Source organism: Oryctolagus cuniculus, chromosome 8 (genome assembly GCF_051225735.1).
Source record: "Oryctolagus cuniculus isolate XC-2025 breed Fujian yellow rabbit chromosome 8, ASM5122573v1, whole genome shotgun sequence".
NCBI classification, from domain to species: domain Eukaryota; kingdom Metazoa; phylum Chordata; class Mammalia; order Lagomorpha; family Leporidae; genus Oryctolagus; species Oryctolagus cuniculus.
In genome coordinates, this window is record NC_142874.1 from 88,902,162 (window position 1) to 88,921,720 (window position 19,559).

General features: G+C 37.3%; 1 protein-coding gene across 2 annotated transcripts in view; it reads right to left on the bottom strand.

Moving 5' to 3' along the window:
• Positions 1-415: 415 nt before the first annotated feature.
• The window catches only part of GSTCD (glutathione S-transferase C-terminal domain containing), a 142,196-nt gene continuing 123,052 nt past the window's right edge, over positions 416-19,559 (bottom strand). For both annotated transcript variants that reach the window (XM_008267531.5, XM_089302986.1), the window contains 4 exons: positions 10,939-11,072; positions 8,745-8,775; positions 7,293-7,362; positions 416-2,113 (listed from right to left, as the gene is read on the bottom strand). In XM_008267531.5, the coding sequence (XP_008265753.3) occupies positions 1,977-2,113; positions 7,293-7,362; positions 8,745-8,775; positions 10,939-11,072 (372 nt within the window). In that variant the 3' untranslated portion in view covers positions 416-1,976. The remainder of the gene's footprint in view (positions 2,114-7,292; positions 7,363-8,744; positions 8,776-10,938; positions 11,073-19,559) is intronic.

A 19,559-nucleotide genomic window follows, 5' to 3' on the forward strand; every position in this document is an offset into this window, starting at 1 on the left:
CCTCCAATGGCCGCCGCGCTGCAGCCGGTGCACCGCACTGATCCGATGACAGGAGCCAGGACTTATCCTGGTCTCCCATGGGGTGCAGGGCCCAAGCACTTGGGCCATCCTCCACTGCACTCCCTGGCCACAGCAGAGAGCTGGCCTGGAAGAGGGGCAACCGGGACAGAATCCGGCGCCCCGACAGGGACTAGAACCCGGTGTGCCGGCGCTGCAAGGCGGAGGATTAGCCTAGTGAGCCGCGGCACCAGCCGGAAAGGAATTTTTAAAAATGGTATTAAAATGACTGTATATTTCTCAAAATCTACTTACCTCTATTTGTGAATAATGATTTGAGATGGATCCTAGACCTAAACATAATAAGCTTTAGACTATAAAATTTCTACAATAAAACACAAGTGAAGTCTTCACAGTCTTGGGGTAAGCAAAGTTTTATTAAAGAGGGTGCAGAAAATATTAACTGTAAGAGTAAAAAGATAAATTAAACTTCATCAAAAATAAGATATTCATTAAGAAAATAAGTAGGCAAGCCACAGACTGGGACAAATCTGACATCTGATGGAAATATTATATATTTTTATTTTGCATGGTACTACCATGGGCATATACAATTGCCAAAACTTCTCAAATGGAACACGTAAAATTTATTATTGTATGTAACTATATCTCAATTACAAAGACAGTTCAGGATAAAAGAACACATCATATTTATGGGCAGAAATGACTAAAATACTTAGATGGTTAATTCTTTTCTTAAATTTTATGCCAGAAAACAAGACTTCAAAACTCTCCCTTCTACTCCAAGCTCATACTGTCCAGTAAATGACTCTTGTATTTCAATCCATAGACATGACCATCTGAAGCCCTTCCTCCTTATGATATGTGCCATACAGGAGTTGAAAACATTAAAACCAGTTAAATGAATCTTAAATGGAATAACCTATGACATGTACAAGTTAAAGAAATAGCAGCATGTGAGAAAGGAGATGCCATATGTCTTTAAAACTGATGGGAAAAGCAGAGTTTAAACAGAGGGTATTCAAATAAGCTTCAACACTCTACAGTTCTGACACTCCCAATTTATATTCAATAGTTTTTACAAAAAAAATAAGGATTTACTGACATTTGAATTATGATATGACATAAAGAAATTAACTAATTCTTCAATCTTGTCTTCTAGATGATTTACTTTCACATTGTGTCTCTTGCAACTGACCTTTGTATCCTCAGAAGAATCTAAGCCACAGTCTTGCAAATAACAGATCCTCAATACTTATTTAAATTAATTAATCAATGTCTTCCTTACTTAGTTAGGATTTATGTACAAATCCATACTCTCATAATGGGAAATTTATTGCAATTGTTTTATAGTCTCTTCACATAAAATGTTTGACCCAGCCATCATTATCTCATTTGGTAAACTGTTGGCAATATACTTAAAAGAAATATACTAAATGATATTCAAGTTCAGTTATCCTTAGTTTAAAAATAACCATATAGTAATTAAATAGATTTATAAAAAAGTTAGAAAAAAGTACAATTGTTAAAAATATAAAAACACACAATGCCCCACCCCATGAGTCTAGTTTTAGTTTATATGTGAATATTTAAGTGATTACAAAATAAGGGTTGCAAGTGCACTGTCTTGAATTCAACATGACATCAGTAAGATCAGAAAAGCTTGTGAACTGAGGAAGACATTGTTATTCCGGTGATGGACTTCCACTGGGGAGGAGCATTCTGCTTGAGGGGATTCTCACCGTGAAAACCAGCAGTCCTCTCATCACAGATTGTAAGAGCATCTGTGATGCTTTGCAGGCAGCCTTTCTTCTAAGATTTTCCTGTCCCTTTCCTTCCTGAGTGTAATGGGTTCAGGATGGCTGATGCCATGTCCCAGTTATGCCAAGAAACCCTGAATGCCACTGGGCTTTCATCATGAAGACTGATGGCAAAACATGAAAGGTGAGTATCTTGTTCTACATGGGGACTCCTACAATCATGTTATTTTTGGGAGAGCAGCTCTCTGGCTCCATAGATATTACTTGAACGGAATAGCCATGTTCTTCTGCCGCTCTTGCTCGATCCATATCCACCAGGCACATGCACTGTTTCCCTGAAATACAGCAGATGGTATTGTGAGCAAAGCAGTGCAGTTTCAGTTAATAAGGGAAACCAAAGGGTGACAAAATCCACAAGCACCATGGAGAATGCTGGCAACACCAAGTCTTGTTTAATCTTTTTCAGTTTGATTCTTGATCCTTGTTGAGAGAAGATAGTCACAAATACATGACATTTCCCAGGTTTGTCTCTGTTAATAGTTCTAAGAAAGTTAACTTCTTCAAATGTAGTTGTAGACAACTCTCAGATTAAAACTACAGATTTTCTCCTACCTTGGTTAAAAATCCATTTCTCTTTAAACTACATTATTTGTAATATTCTGAAATGAAATCTGTCTTTTAGGGATGTGCATTTAGCCTGGTCATTAAGATGTCCACATTTTATGTCAGAGTATTTGCGTTTAATTCCCGGCTCTAGCTCCTGACTCCAGTTCTTGCTAATGCAGGCCCTGGGAGGTAGCAGGTGATGGCTCAGAAGTTGGTTTCCTGCAGCCCACCCACATGGGAGACCTGAGACCAGTTCCTTGCTTTGAGTTGGCCCAGTCCCAACCATCATGGGCATTAGGGAGTGAACCAGTTTAGATGGAACCTCTGTCTCTCTCCCTATCTCTCAAATAACTAAATGAAAAAAAAAAAAGACAGAAATAAATCATGATGACAAAAAACCCTCTGAAAAATGCTACATTTTCCACCTGGGGTTTTTCAGGACTGTGAAGAAATAAGAAATGGAGAGTATTTCAGAAAATCCTCAATTATGTGCTGTTTATTTCATGTAGACATGTAATGTGAGGTATAATATACTCTTCCTTTTCAGAGCTCTTGAACTTCTGTAAAATACTGGTATTCTATGTCCACTGCAATCTTTGGAAAACAAGTAGAAACCTGACTGGCAAACAAAGCAGCTAATTTGTTTCTCTTTGGCAGACACAAACTTCAAACTTGAGAAGTGCCTTGAGAGAAATGATTGGGGCTGAATATATTAAAAGTTATGGTTTACTTTAACACTTTTCTCTAAATTCAATATATAAGCTTCCGCATTCTCTTGGAAATAAGCTACTGACTATGCAGAACTTCTTTCATTCCATTTTTCTTCAATAATTATAATGCCTCAACCTTATTTTAAAACAATTTATTTGAATGACAGTGGAAACTGCCAAGCTAAAATCAATTCAGAAGTGAAGACACATGTCCAAAATAGAAAAGTCCTCTGTGAAAGACAGCATCCTCCCAGGAAAAAAATCAATGGAAGGTGAAAGCCACAGATAAGAACTGGCAATGGGAGAGTCGGATTTAAAATGCTTATTTTGTATATTTTCCTTAAAAGGACCAATGCCATAAGGATGAACTGTGTTAGAAATGATATAAAGAGATGTTTAGAATTCCATTTAGACAAAATATCCCCTCTTCATCAACAGTCCAATGGCTGACATTGTTTTTTGCCTGAAAACGTCGTCTTTCACATCTGTAAATGTTTCTGCATCTACTTTTCAGTTTGAAGTGAAATATTCTCTGTCAGAATGAGATGCTCTACATTCCTTCAGTACCCACCCTGGGCTTACATTGCAGTGCATTTACACTTGGCTTTGATCCCACTTCAGTTAATTTTTTTTTTGTTTTCATTATGTAGAATAATCTCATGTTTTCACATGTTGAAATGTCTTTTACAACTAAAATTCAGTTGTTGGTAGTCTATCTTTTGGGGTCTGATAAATTTCCTAAAAATGTTCACAGAACACAGGAATAGCCTGTATGAAGCCGAAGTGTAGATATCTGACGGAGTCTACGGCTTTATTTGAATCTGATTTTCTCCCCTTCCTGCCTGCAATTTTAAATGCTCTTCTTCCTCAAGGCTAGCAACTTCCAGCCACCCAACTTCTGTTGTGTACATATCCATCTACTATATAATTATGTCTTCATTATGTGGCCCTGGAATGAATATATTCCCTAAAAAGCAGGTGTTGGAAACTCAAATCTCCAATGCACAATGTTGGGGGTGGGGCCTAGCAAGAGGTGATCAGGCCAAGAAGGATTAATACTGTTATCTCAGTGATGTGTTTGCTATCACAAGTGTGGGTGCCTTATGAAAGGGCGAGTCTGGTCCCCTCTGGTTCTCTCTCTTCGTATGTGCTTTCTGCCATATTATGACTCAGAGAAAAGGCCTCACTAAATGCATGCCCTTCAGTCTTGGACTTTCCAGCCTCCAGAGCTGTAAGTTAAATAAATGTGTCTGTAATGAATTACTCAGTCTGAGGTATTTTGTTTTTGCAGAAAAAAAAATGGACCAAGACAAAGGACTACTGGAGTTATATCAAATGTACTTTTGACTTACTCAAAGTGTCGGTGATGTGACAGGAAGAGGGAAAGGGAAATGGAGTGCAAAAGAAAGAGTAGCAGTTGTAGGTAAGAGACAATCAACTCTCTTCAAAAGTTTATGTGACACTATGAGAAACGGTGACTTGATCAGCCCTTGCCCTGACTATTGATGAACAACTTAATACGTTATCCCTCTTAGTATTTTTTTTTGTTTGTTCTACTTAATACTTTTGGTTGAATACTGTAATCAATACACAGTTATTCTTAAGTGTTGAAACTTAACTGAAAAGTGATTGCTGTTAAATGTAAGAGTGGGAATAAGAGAGGGAAGAGATGTGCAATTTGGGACATGCTCAAGCTGACTTGCCCCAAACGGTAGAGTTAGAAACATACCAGGGGATTCCAATTCAATCCCATCAAGGTGGCATGTACGAATGCCATCTCACTAGTCCCAGTGATCAATTTGTGTTCACAATTGATCATAATGATAGGACTAAGAGCCAAAGGGATCACATAAACAAATACTAGCTGATAGAATAAAAGAGGGAGAGAATGATCCAACATGGGAAGCGAGATACACAGCAGACTCACAGAATGGCAGATGTCCTAAACAGCACTCTGGCCTCAGAATCAGCCCTTAAGGCATTTGGATCTGGCTGAAGAGCCCATGAGAGTATTTCAGGCATGGAAAGCCAAGACATTCTGGCAAAAAAAACAAAACAAAACAAAACAAAAACCAACCAACCTAAATGAAAGATCTCTGCGAGTGAGATCCCAGTGGAAAGAACGGGCCATCAAAGAAGGAGGTACCTTTCTCTGAAGGGAGGAGAGAACTTCCACTTTGACTACGACCTTGTCTAAATATGATCAGAGTCAGTGAACTCAAAAGGCTTCCATAGCCTTGGCAACTCATGACAAGAGCCTAGGGTGATTACTGATGCTATAAACAAGAGTGTCAATTTGTTAAGTCAACAATAGGAGTCACTGTGCACTTACTCCTCATGTAGGATCTCTGTCCTTAATGTGCTGTACATTGAGATTTAATGCTATAACTAGTACTCAAACAGTATTTTTCATTTTGTGTTTCTAGGTGGGTGCAAACTGTTGAAATCTTTACTTAATACATGCTAAACTGATCTTCTGTATATAAAGAGAATTGAAAATGAATCTTGATGTGAATGGAAGGGGAGAGGGAGTGGGAAAGGGGAGGGTTGTGGGTGGGAGGGAAGTTATGGGGGGGAAGCCATTGTAATCCATAAGCTGTACTTTGGAAATTTATATTCATTAAATAAAAGTAAAAAAAAAAGAACCAAAGTAAAGAAAAATATAAATATATAAATGCAGCCAAGGGAATAAAAAAAAAAGGTTTATGTGACAGAATATAAGAAAGAAAAGGAAATAATATCTCTCTCCTCATCAGGTTTCACATACCTCTCCAACTGTGAACACCTAGCTATGCTGACTTCATTTTTAAAGATCAATTTTAGAGTTTAAAGATATCTATTTCTGATAAAATATGGTCCCTGAATACCAGCTAACTTTCATCTGGTGCTCAACCAATAAAACCATAGACTATTTTCTAGTATCTTCGAGGAAAATGTGTTTTATTGAAATTTTGAAGAGAAAGAATGAAATGTCTTATATGGGGCTTTATGAATGATTTTTTAAGACTTATTTATTTATTTGAAAGTCAGAGTTACAGAGAGAGAGGGAGAGGCAGGGAGGGAGACAGCTTCCTTCTGCTGGTTCACTCCCCAGGTGGCTGTAATGGCCAGGTCTCGGCCAGGCTGAAGACAGGAGCCAGGAACTTCATCTGGGTATCCCATGTGGAAGGCAGAGGCTCAAGGGTCTCTTACATATATGGCAGGGGCCCAAGCATTTGGGCTTTACCCAGGCCATTACCAGGGAGCTGGATCAGAAGTGGAGCATCCAAGACATGAACCAGCACCCATACAGGATGCTGGCATCTCGGGTGGCGGCTTAATTTGCTACGCTATGACACTGACCCTATGAATGATTTTTAAGATTATTTTTGACTCTGCCCCTTTATCTTAAGCTCTGATTTTAGAACCTAAGCTTCCAGTGATGTGATTCCAGCATGCTAGGTAGCAGCACCGCAAAGGTAGTTAAGAGCTTCAGAATCAAGTAAGTTGGGTTCATATGGTAGCTCTATCATCTATTAGATGAAGTACCCCAGGCAACCTTTTGTCTCAGCTCTCTCAGCATTAAAACGTAAACAACAGTTTCTATTCCTTAAGTATTTTTATAAGAATTTACTGAGATAATAGGTAAGAGCATTTAGCTTAGTGCTTAAATGTATAATACCTATTAGCTTCTATATTCTTCTAAATGTGATTCCATTTTCTAAAATGAAGTCTTCAATACATCAATTACTTAATAAACTTGAAATCTTTCTTTGGGTCTCCCTATTTATATAGTGTTTAATATTGCAAATGTCAGATAAATTCATCTATGATGAACACACAAGTATATTTTTTCTGAGGAAGAAAATATTATCTTTATACATTTTTTAATGCATCAATTTGGCATCATTATTATTTCTTTTTGACTTTTGATAGATGCTGCATTTTGTTCATAACAGTAAGAGAGATTTAACATAGGAATTCTATTCAATGTACAGACATCGAAAATGTATTTAAATGTATTAATGTTTGCCAAAATAGGATATAATGTTATTATAGTTACAAAGCCCTTTTTCAATATGGACTAAGTTTTCTGAGAAGAATAAACTTTAGTTTCTTGCTAGTAAATGGGCCAGTTTTTCTCACGCAGCCTCTGTCCATTGGTTCCACAGCATATTGTGCTTGATCTACTCACCAGCTGCTTTGTGAATATACATACCTATGAGTCTTCTTTGGGGTGGAAGCTGGACAGCTGTCTGATCTGCAAATCTGCACAGAATCATGTGTTCCTGAAAGAAACAGCAATTGGATGTGGATTTATTTTAGCCTTCTACTCCCACAATGTAAAAATAACACAAAAACTCTCTCAGCTCAACACTGTTTAATTGAATAAAGTACTATAGAAATAGTACTTTTCAAAGAAGCAAACTTTCAAAAAATGATAATTATTTCTTCTGATGTTTATGCAGTTCTCTAATCTATTACCATTTCTTGGAATGTAATATCCCATGTTATTGACCAATTAGTTATTAGTTGTGATGTTCAGAAAGCAGGAGACTATGTAGCTCAGATTGGTGATGCACAACTATGTAATGTTCTTATTATGTTTGAGACACAATTTTCCATGACTTTTGTGTTTTTTGTGTCTTATAAGCAGAGGTTTGTTCCAAATAAGGGATTGGCAAACTATGGCTCATAGATCCAAACCAACCTATCACTTATTTTTGTATAGCTCATGAGTTAAGAAAGTTTTTATATTTTTAAAGGGTCATAAACTAGCAACAACCAAAACAGTAACAATGGGAAGGACAAGGAAGAAGAATGTGGAAGATTTGTATGTGACCAGCAAAATTTGAAATAATTACTATTTGGCGCTTTACAGAAAACTTGCTTCTGTTCTGGATTACCTTTTCAAAAATTTTTATATAGTGAACAACTTTGGAGAATATAGTTTCTCCCTCAGGAGAAACTCCATTTCCTGAAGCCCTGTGGGTACTGGAACTCTGGGAGTCAGTGTGAAAACGATAGCAGTTTGTCTACTGCTATCTCTGTGAGCAGCAAATTGATTTTTGTCCTTGACTCAGGAGGCGCTTATCTTCTGCCACTACTCACAATGGCAGGCTAACTCATTAGCTTCCAAGTGGGCCAAACATCTCAGATCTTTTAAAAATCTTATCAACAATTTTAGAGTAAATCTGGATTTGTATAATAATAATAATAATCCACATTAGATGTTGAAGTAATTTAAATATAACTATAGATTATATATTCCATTAGAGATTTGAGGGAGTGGGCATTTGGGGCAGTGGTTAAGACATTAGCTGGACACCACATCCTATATTGGAGTGGCTGGTTTCCAGTCCCAGCTCTGTTCCCATCCCAGTCTTCTGCTAATGTGTTCCCTGGAAGACAGCAGGTGATAGCTCAGGTGATGAAGGGGTTCCTGCCACCCATGTAGGAGACCTGGATCGAGTTTCCAGCTCCTGGCTTCGGCACTTGCTGGGGCTATTGCAGGCATCTGGGGAGTGGACCAGCAGATAGGATAACTGTGTCTGATTGTCTGTTTCTGCCTTTCAAATAAATATATAATAATTAAAAATAAATTAGAGAGGAAAAAATATAAAGAATGAAAATGCATATTAGGAAGACATATAGATGTGTACAAGGTTACCTTGTATGATAAAGTATTCTTGAATTGTTCACTGGAATAAAGAAAAAGAAATTAGTCATAATTTTAAATCATAAATATTGAGTAAAATAATTTTTAAGGAACTAAATTGTAAATAGACATATATATTATTCTGAAGAGTATAAAAAGCTATACTGAAGTAAAAACTATGCCAGTTTGAAATGTTTTTATAAAAAATGTCATCAATATATTAATTTTAAAGAATTTCTTTCACAGATTATTTACATGGTTATAGAAGCACAACCAATTTCTTTCTCTCACCCTCATGAGAACACAGATTGTGGTGTTTTACTATTCCTGTGTGGGTTTTATTATTCAGGGGTAGTGAGGCCAACAAATCAGGTGATGATTGTTATTGGATACATTCTTGGTTATTCATAGCTCCCCAAGAGGAAGGATGCCATGCCATGCAGGGCCATATGGGGAAGCACCAGTGTTAGGAGAAAGGGAAGAGTCAGATGTGGTGTCCCTGGGAAGGAACAGGGAGGCAGGACAAGCAGGCTGAGTTTGAATTTCAGTAGGTCTGGAGAATAGGGCTCTCAGTGAATGATAATACCAGGCCCTGGGGTATTAGAGCAAGAAGATTGTGATGTGGAGGCAAAAGAGCCCCAGGAAGGAGGCAGTTGGAGGATATGAGCTCTGCATTGGTTAGTTTGCTAATGAAAGTCATGCTTGTAGCAAGGTTTTAACTATCTCTGGTTGTTAGATATAGCCCTGGGAAGGGCAGTCTCTCCACGATCAGCAAGGCCTCAGATGTCAATGCATCAGAAAATAAAGATGTGATTAATGCACCAGGAGAGTAGTGCTGTCACAGCTATTAAAGTAAACATACATTCCATGAACATTGTCTATTATCAGTGCTGTAACCCTCACTCTTAAGTTAATCAAAAACATGCACCTATACATTTGATGCTAAGTCTATTAGTGCCAATTTGTTTGTTTGAAATGAGTATTTGTTTTCACATATTCTAGAAATCGTGCTAGTTATAAAATTCCAATTCTATCTTTGGTGATTGAGGTCAGTCTTATATCCAAAGAAAGAAACAAACTTTCTAATCATTTCCAAGGACAAGGAGAGCAAATGTCAGTAAATCTATAGGGGTGGCATTCAATTGAGATTTTAAAATCAATTAAGTTAGACTGGAAGCAAAACAAGTTAAAATAGCATTCTTAAAATATTGATAGTGTTATACTTACAAATTTCTTTTTGAGTTGTAAAACTATACATTTTATCAAAATAGATTTAGAGTAAAATGAATTTTGGCTGCTGAATTAAGTCTCAAATTGTATTTTATTTTCTACTTTTAATGGTTTCTTTTTTTTTCTCAACTCTTTGCAAATTTAGTAAAGAACAAGAAAAAGACAAAGAAAACTATTATTTTTATTTTGTTATTTTAAATTACTTATCAGTTGTAATGAAAGTTTTCTAAGCTTTCCTAAAGGTAATGATGCAATTGGTCAGGAAGTCTTTTTTGACATATTATAGGAAAGGCTTCCCCAAAGTAATATATTTAACCTATTCTGTAATTAAGGTGACCATCATTATTCTCATTAACTAATAACCAAAGTGTCTTCTTCTTCTAAGTGGTATAAGGGCTATAAAAATGACTGTCAGCTTGCAGATTAATCATCAACACCCATGGGCAGTATGTTAAGATACCACTGCTACTACTATTATCAAAAGTTGTTTGATGAGTGCTTGCTCTAATGCTACTTCTAAGAGCTTTACTTAGGACTCCAAATTCTCACAAAATCCTTGAAGTAGTTACCATTATAATCATTATTACATAGATATGAAAACACAGGCAAAAAGAGTTTAACTAAGTTGACAAAAGTGAAACGACTTATAAAATGATAAGAAACTGGCATTTGCATCCAGGCAGTATACTTTGTCCAGTACCTAAATATGTATTCACTACAATTTACAGAGTGGTTAATTACAGTCTGACTTCTAGAATGACTTGCTTTATTTCAGCAAGAGCTGGATCCAAGACAAAAATCAGAGACTGATATAGATGAGATTCTTTTTTCCTCATACATCTTAACAACAATCCTTGCCATCAAGGAAAGAAGAGGTAATGAGCTCAAAATAAAATCTTAGTACAATGTGTATCAATCAAGTTTTGTCCTTGGCTAACCCATATCTTGGTGTCTCAGGTAGAACAGGAGATCTTACCTTTTTGGAAAATTAAACTTTGAGGTGTTCTGAATGAAACCATAACAGCAAGGGCATGTGACGAAGGAAGCCCGTGTTTTGACACAGTGTTCAATCACCATGTCAGTTGCCACTCCACAAGCATGCAGTGCCACCTGGAAAATAAAACTAGACTTTAGCACTAAGTTCTTTTCCTAACTAACAGTATAATTTCTGTGCCTTTTTATTTTTAACTTTTTGTGACTAACCTTTGAGAGATTCTAAGTTACTAGAGTATTACTCTTTAATAGTTTAAATAGCTCTCATTTCGTATACCAGATAACTACTGAGCTATTCCTATTAGGAAATCAGATGGGGTTGGTGCTGTGGTGTAGCAGATAAAGGCACCACCTGTGATGCCCATATGGGCACCAGTTCGTGTCCTGGCTGCCCCATTTCCAATCCTGCTCCCTTCTAATGGCCTGGGAAAAGATGCAGAAAATGGCCCAAGTGCTTGGGTCCCTTACCACCCACATAGGAGACCAGGAAGAAGTTCTACGCTTCTAGCTTCCACACGGCCCAGTCCCTGGCCCTTGTGGCTATCTGGGGAATGAACCAGTGGATGCAAGATCTTTCTCTCTGTCTCTCCCTCTCTTGCTGCAACTCTGCCTTTCACATAAATAAAATAAATCTTAAAACAATTTATAAATAAAAAAGAAAATTAGGCAAGGTTGAAAGATTAAAAGTGTAATATTGTAAATGAAGCATAAGATACATTCAATGGAATATCTGTGCATTCTTAGATGTGGAAAATTTAATATACATATACATATATGACTATCTAAACCAATGCTTTTGCCGATTATGAATTTAGTTCAATCATAGTATTGTAGCAAGAACAATCAATTTGAGAATTTCTAGTCTAGAACTCTGGTTGTTTTTTTTTTTTCCTTTTTTTTTTTTTTTAAATTTTTTTTTTTTTGACAGGCAGAGTGGACAGTGAGAGAGAGAGTCAGAGAGAAAGGTCTTCCTTTTGCCGTTGGTTCACCCTCCAATGGCCGCCGCAGCCGGCGCGCTGCGGCCGGCGCACCGTGTTGATCCGATAGCAGGAGCCAGGTGCTTATCCTGGTCTCCCATGGGGTGCAGGGCCCAAGCACTTGGGCCATCCTCCACTGCACTCCCGGGCCATAGCAGAGAGCTGGCCTGGAAGAGGGGCAACCGGGACAGAATCCGGTGCCCTGACTGGGACTAGAACCCGGTGTGCTGGCGCTGCAAGGTGGAGGATTAGCCTACAAATTAAATAAAAATGTATTTGAAACACTGTTTAAAGCTATATGAACATACCCCAACCAGTAAAATCTGATCGAATCATTTACACAACACTTTTCAAAGTGTTTTCATAAAATAACAAACCTTAACATTGAATGATGAATTATATGAACTACTTATTTAAAAGGGGAGGAATGAAATTGTGAATTAGAATAATAATCAGGACTTAAGTAATTTATAAAAATATTCTTCCTTTCCCACTCTAAAAATGACTACAAAATATTTCCAAAACATACATCCTTAAATAAATGTATACTTATTATAATCTAAAGTAGATCATTACTAAAAATCTTAAGCTAAATAAAGCAAAGAAGGACTCTAGGAAAGAAAAGTCACATGTGGAAATCCTGAAAGATGAGTTATTCACATTTTGCCTGAGAAATGCTCACATCTCCATTTCATTCTGGTCATAGACAAGTTGTATGGCACTGTAATTTTTCCCTTCTAAGGAAAGATCTCATCAACTTCAGAGTAGGGAGGAGTTTTTATGGTAAATAAAGAGATTTTCTGGACATTTCTGGGTGTTCAATATTAGAAGCCAGATTCCCCCTTTGAACTGGAAAGCTAAAAACACTACTTTATTAGGGAAGAGGAAAGCAAAATCTCTGTTCTCAACTTTTCTCTGGAATCTCGCTCTTCTTCTAGACTTATAGGAGCTGCATAGAAGTCAACAATCTCGGTGCTTGCTATCAACTCACTTTCCCTGTTTCTCTCTGGAAAAAGAGTCTAGGAAGGCTGCAATTCAGGGAAGCCAGCAACAACTACAGTAGGGTAGTGGGAGAGTACAGAACTTTGATTTCTCATTTTTAGTCAGTCAGCTTTGCAGAGTAAAAATCAGGCTAGTCCTTATTTTCATGAGTAGCTAGGTAGAAGCTCATAGTAAAAATCAGAGATGCAGTTTCCTCTGGAGAGGGTGCCCCTTCTGTGTAGGCAGAAGGCTAGGTGGTAGCATAGAAGTCTTCCATGCCCACAACAACCCTGAAAAACGAAAGCTATCCATTTTAGGAATGAAGAAACTAAGGCTTGGGGGAAATTCAGAACTTGCCCATAAAAACAAAAACAAAAACATCCCAAACCCCAGCTACTGAGAGGCAGGATCCAAAGCACAAGGCTTAACTCCATACATCATTATATCAGGCTTCTCCACAAAACCCTCTCGAGTCTCTAAACAAAGGAAAGTTCTGACAATTTGCTTTTATAAGTCCTTTACTTAGGCGCATATTCCTTTTGCCAAATGCAAAAGAGTGAGTTTGTTTCCTTCATTTAAAAAAATAACTGGAGAAATATTTACACAACAGACTTCACATTTAAGAGGTTTTACTGCATTATATATTCCTAATTTCCACTATCATGAAAGACAGGACAGAAATAGGCAAATAATGAAGAGAGATATATACCAATGGACCCATTCAAATGTGGAAATTTAGCATACATTAAAAGTGACATTTCAAATTAGAGGAAAAAAGACGTATTTTTTAATAAGCAATATTGGGTTAACCTGACAACTTTATGAAAAACAAGAATTATCTTTTCCTTTCACCACATACAAGAAATAAATTTAAAATGGATTAGATTAAAAATGCAAACAAATAAGACATGGAAAAATTGAGGCACAGAGACATTACATAAATTGTCCAAAGTCAAATAGCGAGTTAAGGACTCCAATTTAGACAGCTTGGGCCCTTGACTCTAGATAATCACTGTTTACAAATATAGTTAGTCTCAATTTTATTCATCTTACTGGTGTTAACTACCTTTTTTAAAATTTTTTTTTTTATTTTTTGACAGGCAGAGTGGCCAGTGAGAGAGAGAAGACAGAGAGAAAGGTCTTCCTTTGCCATTGGTTCACCCTCCAATGGCCGCCGTGGCCGGCACGCTGTGGCCAGCGCACCACGCTGATCCGAAGGCAGGAGCCAGGTGCTTCTCCTGGTCTCCCATGGGGTGCAGGGCCCAAGGACTTGGGCCATCCTCCACTGCACTCCCGGGCCATAGCAGAGAGCTGGCCTGGAAGAGGGGTAACCGGGACAGAATCCGGTGCCCTAACCGGGACTAGAACCCAGTGTGCCGGCGCCTCAAGGCGGAGGATTAGCCTAGTGAGCCACGGTGCCGGCTTACCTTTTAAAATTACAACAGAATGGGGGAAAAGTATTCATTATCTGCTAGATGTAAAAATCTTCACTTTTTTATTGATTTAACTCTTTAATTTTCCTAATTTAAAATTTTTTTTTCATTTTATTTGAAAGGCAGAGAGAGATTGAGAAAAAGAGACAAATCTATCTGTTCGTTCATTCCCCAAATGCACATAACTGCCAGAGCTGGGCCAGGCGGAAATTAGTAGACCAGAAATCAATCCAGGTCTTCCATGTGGGTGATAGGTTCTCACTGAACCACTTCAGCCATCATCTGCTTCCCAAAGTGTACATTAACAGGAAGCTGGATGGGAAGCAGAAGAGTTGGGACTCAAACTCAGGCACTCTGATTTAAGATGCAGGTATCCCAAGCAGTGACCTACCTGCTGTGCCAAATGCTCACTCTACTTTTTCCTAATTTAATGCTTAAATAGCACTTACTATCACAATATACAGTAAGAGTTCTGAGGCTGTCTTACCAATAAGATTCGAGGTGAACTATGAATCTAAGCCTGACTCCAAAGCTCACATTCTTTCCATTGTATCAGACCATGCCTCACCTTATCCATCATCTTTGCAGCTAAGAAAAAATCTTAGAGATCATCTTTTTTTGAGAAACAATTTCTGGGTATCATTCTTAGGCTTGTCACTGACTTATGAGAAGAAAGGGTGAATTACATGCTAGTCACACATAAAGGAAGAAAAGGACAAAGATGAATACATCTATTTGTTTCGGTAAGCCATTCCTATCCATGGTAAATTGTATGGCATTTAATTCCTAGTTACATTTCAAACATCTTATTCAGAAAGTTTGTTAATTTAATAAACACAAGATAGATAGGTTTATTAAAATAAATCATCTCCCATAGAAAGAAGATCAGAACATAAACCAAAAGTATCTAACAGAGGCTAATGTGCTGGGGGAAACACATTTAATCCATGGCTTAGCTGACTTCGCAGCAAACAAGTATTTCACTGACTAATCCAAAGAAGTCATAATTGTGGTCATCAAATGGAGAGTTTCTTATTATTGACCTCTTTCTCTGTATATACACTGAATTCCTATAAAAGATAAATATTGAAGTTGTAAATGTATCTGTTGTCCAAAATAATGAATATCCTAAGTGAAGCATAAATATTTTCAATCCAAATACATATTGCAGAATTCAAACTACAAAAAAGGTATTTTTCTTCAATTTATCTATATCTCATAAAAATTCTAAGTATAATACTCACCCTCTTATATAAGTTACTGAAATAAAACTGAATAGCCAAGAAACCTCAATCTACATATCTTTGTTATATTCAGTAGCAAGTAAATGAAATGAATCATCATTCACTTTCATGTCTTTCAACTGGCAGCTTATACGGCAAGATTCTAGAAAAATTTTGATATATCTTTTCATTCTTAAAGAATGAATATATTATATTGTTGGTTCCTGGAGAAAAGATTATATCAAGGGACTTTTAAAAAGTTCATGGAAAATGGCATTAAAAGATGAAGTCTACTTTGGTACAAACCATTTTGAAGTCTATGCAAACTTATATTTTGATTCTTAATATAAGGTATATTTTCAAATATCTTTCAAAAATTTTATGTTATTCATAGCCAAAATGTTTCATATTTAGGATTTTAATAAGGCTCCCTGTACTAATTTTTTTTGTATTTTTGAGGTTCACTTAACATTCACTGAGCCTTTTTCTAGCCCAAATCATGCAAGTAGGTACTATTATTTCTCATTTTATGCAAAAAATCTGAGGCTCAAAAAAGTTTTAAGTATCTGGGTCAAGGTTCCAAGTAGTTGACATAAGATTTAAACTGGTACTGTGGCTAAGTTGCTGCTTGCAACACTGACGTCCCATGTCAGTGCTCTGGTTCCAATCCTGGCTGCTCCACTTTCTGATCCTCTGCTAAAGTGTATGGGAAAGCAGCAGAGGATGGTGCAAGTATTTGGGTCTCTGCTACCCACATGGGAGACTCTAATGAAGCTCTGGGTTGGCTACAGCCTGGAGTAGCTCCAGCCTTTGAAGCCATTTGTAGAGACATTCTGTGGATAAAAGATCTCTCTTTCTCTCTGCCTTTCAATTAAATAAATAAAGCTTTAAAAAATAACTGACTGCAGACCAAACTTCATATATTCCAGTTCTCTATGTTCCCATTTACTCCTCTTTCAGATGTAGGATGTGAATAAGGAATTTCTAACTGGACTGTAGTCTCAGCTCTCACCCTAACTTGCTACATCACTCTTTCCCTCTTGTATTGATCTGTAATCAGAAGAAGACATGGCTCCAACTGTACTCATGTTCTTTAAAAAATTCCATGCAATACTATAGGTTATGGGATTTATATTTTTATTTATTTAGTTTATTTATTTTCATTTACATGGCAGGTAAAGTGATGGGGGAGCAGAGGTTGGAGACAGATATTTCATCTTTGGGTTATACTGCAAATATCCAAACAGCCAGAGCTGCCAGGATGAGGCCAAGGGCGCAGAACTCTATATAGCTCTCCCATATGGGTTACAGGTACTCAAGCACTTAAGCCATTATCTGTTGCCTCCCAGGATGTATTAGTGGAAACTGGAGCTAAATGATCCCAGGCAGTCTGATATGGGATGTGGGAGTCCCAAGTGGCAGCTTAATCCACTGTGCCAAAATGCCTGTCCTGACAACCAACTTTAAAGTAGCCAATGCTATTTTTTTAAATTTTTATTTTTCATTTTTTTTCCCATGCAAATTGTTGAACTCTTTACTTAGTATAGAGTTGGTCTTCTGTATATAAAGTTAATTGAAAATGGATCTTAGTGGAGAATGGGACTGGTAATAGGATAAAGAGGAAGAGGACGGGTGGGATAGTGGGTAGGAGGGAGGGTATGGTGGGAAGAATCACTGTATTCCTAAAGTTTTACTTATGAAATGCATGAAGTCTGTATTCCTTAAATAAAAGGTTTCTTTGGGGAGGAAAAAAAATAAAATAGCTAATGCTAAAAGGCATGTAATTTTAAAAAGAGATCCTTGTTCCAGACACAAAATCTGACTACATATTGGTTTTCCTTTCTAAAATCTGTTTTTCCACATAGTAAATGTATATTGCTATCTCTTGATTAGACATTACGTATTGGCTTTCTGTTATGAGAAATGAGCATTTTTGTTTTCATTTTGCATATTCATACAATCTCTTCCTTTTTTGTTCCATCCTGTTTCAGTGCCTTGGAATGTACTGTTCTCTGCTAAGTGTAGTGCACAATACACAATTTTTTTTTTTTTTAATATCCAGCCTTTCCCTTCCCAATAGCTCTGTAAAGACACTACAATACAATTTTCCACTGTATGCAAGCTTTCAAATAATTGGTTAGCCCACTTTTCTTTTCCTTTTTTTTTTTTTTTTTTTTTTTTGACAGGCAGAGTTAGACAGTGAAAGAGAGAGAGAGAAAGGTCTTCCTGGCCACTACGGCTGGCACGTTGTGGCCGGTGCGCTGCGCCGATCCAAAGCCAGGAACCCAAGTGCTTCCTCCTGGTCTCCTATGCAGGTGCAGGGCCCAAGAACCTGGGCCATCCTCCACTGCCTTCCCGGGCCACAGCAAAGAGCTGGACTGGAAGAGGAGCAATCAGGACAGAATCCAGTGCCCCAACCGGGACTAGAACCCAGGGGTACCGGCGCCGCAGGCGGAGGATTAGCCTAGTGAGCCGCGGCGCTGGCCAGTCAGCCCATTTTTCTTTCCCTAAGGCATCTTTCCCAGACTTTCTGGACTTTCGCAGCTCTTGTTCTGAGATTTCCCTTGGCCATCATACTAAGAATTCTCTTCACCCCTTTCCTGTATAGACAGAACACACTTATTTCTTTTTCTTATTGTTTTTCTTGTTTTAGTGAAGTTCATATTCCAGTAACTTGCTGAAAAGGGGTATTTATAACATACATTTCCCTGATGGCTTGCATACCTGGAAATTTTCTTTATTTTCATACTTGATTAATGGGTTGACTAGGTATAGAATTTTACATTGGAAATTTTGTTCAAATTTTGAAGGTATTTAGGGGTGAGTGTTCGGCATAGAGGTTAAGACATCATTTGGGATACCTGTGTTCCATACTGGAGTGCCTGGGTTTAAGTCCCAGCTCCACTTCTGATTCCAGCTTCCTGCTAATGTACTACCTAAAAAAATGGATGATAGTTTAAATACTTGGATTCCTGCCATCCATGTGGGAGACTTGGATTGAGTTCCTAGCTCCTGGCTTCAGCCTGGCTTCAATCCTGGCTGTTGCTGGCACGTGGGAGTGAATGAACAGATAGAAGATCTTTTTTTCTCCTTTTCAAATAATGCGAGTAAAATGCTTTCCTTGTTAGTATTATGAAGTGTGATGGCATTTTGATTCTAAATTATTGTATATGACCTACTTCCAACCCATCCATCCTTTTCTGTGGGAAGCATTAGGAACTTCTTGTCATTCTTGGTTTTCTGAAAAATCACAATGTGCCTCGGTTTAAGTCATATCATTCAAGTGAACTTTTTTTTTTTTTTTTTTTGACAGGCAGAGTGGACAGTGAGAGAGAGAGTCAGAGAGAAAGGTCTTCCTTTACCGTTGGTTCACCCTGCAATGGCCGCTGCAACCGGCGCACTGCACTGATCCGAAGCCAGTAACTTTTAAAATAAGAGAACTACATCCTTCATTAATTAGCATAGTTCTTATATTACTTCTTTGATATTTTCATCTCTACCATTTTTTCTCCTTCTGATCTTTGCATTACTAAAGTATTAGATTCTAAGACTAAATCTCTAATTTAAAAAAGTTTTTTTGCAGTTTGTATTTTTTTGTCTTTATTGTTTTTCCATTGATGTCAAACACTTTATCTTTCATTTAATACTTCATCTTTAAATTTTGGTGAAAGAAATGAAAATATTTAAAATTTTAAGGTGCTCTCTTTAATATCTTATTTAATATCATTACTATTTAGACCTAAAGAAAAATAGTCAAAGACAAAAAGCATTTACTAAGGGAAGATAAATACAAACTAAGCCCTTATTGAAATATCACAAAATCATGGATAAATATAGTTTTAATGCATTTCCAATACCTGGTTACTCTGATTTCCTCCCCAGCCACACTATTTTTCCTGGAATCTATTTAACACTAGAGTTAAGGCCGCTGATGCATTTAGTCTGATTTATCTAGTGATTATACTTCAATTACCCTCCCAGACAAATTAT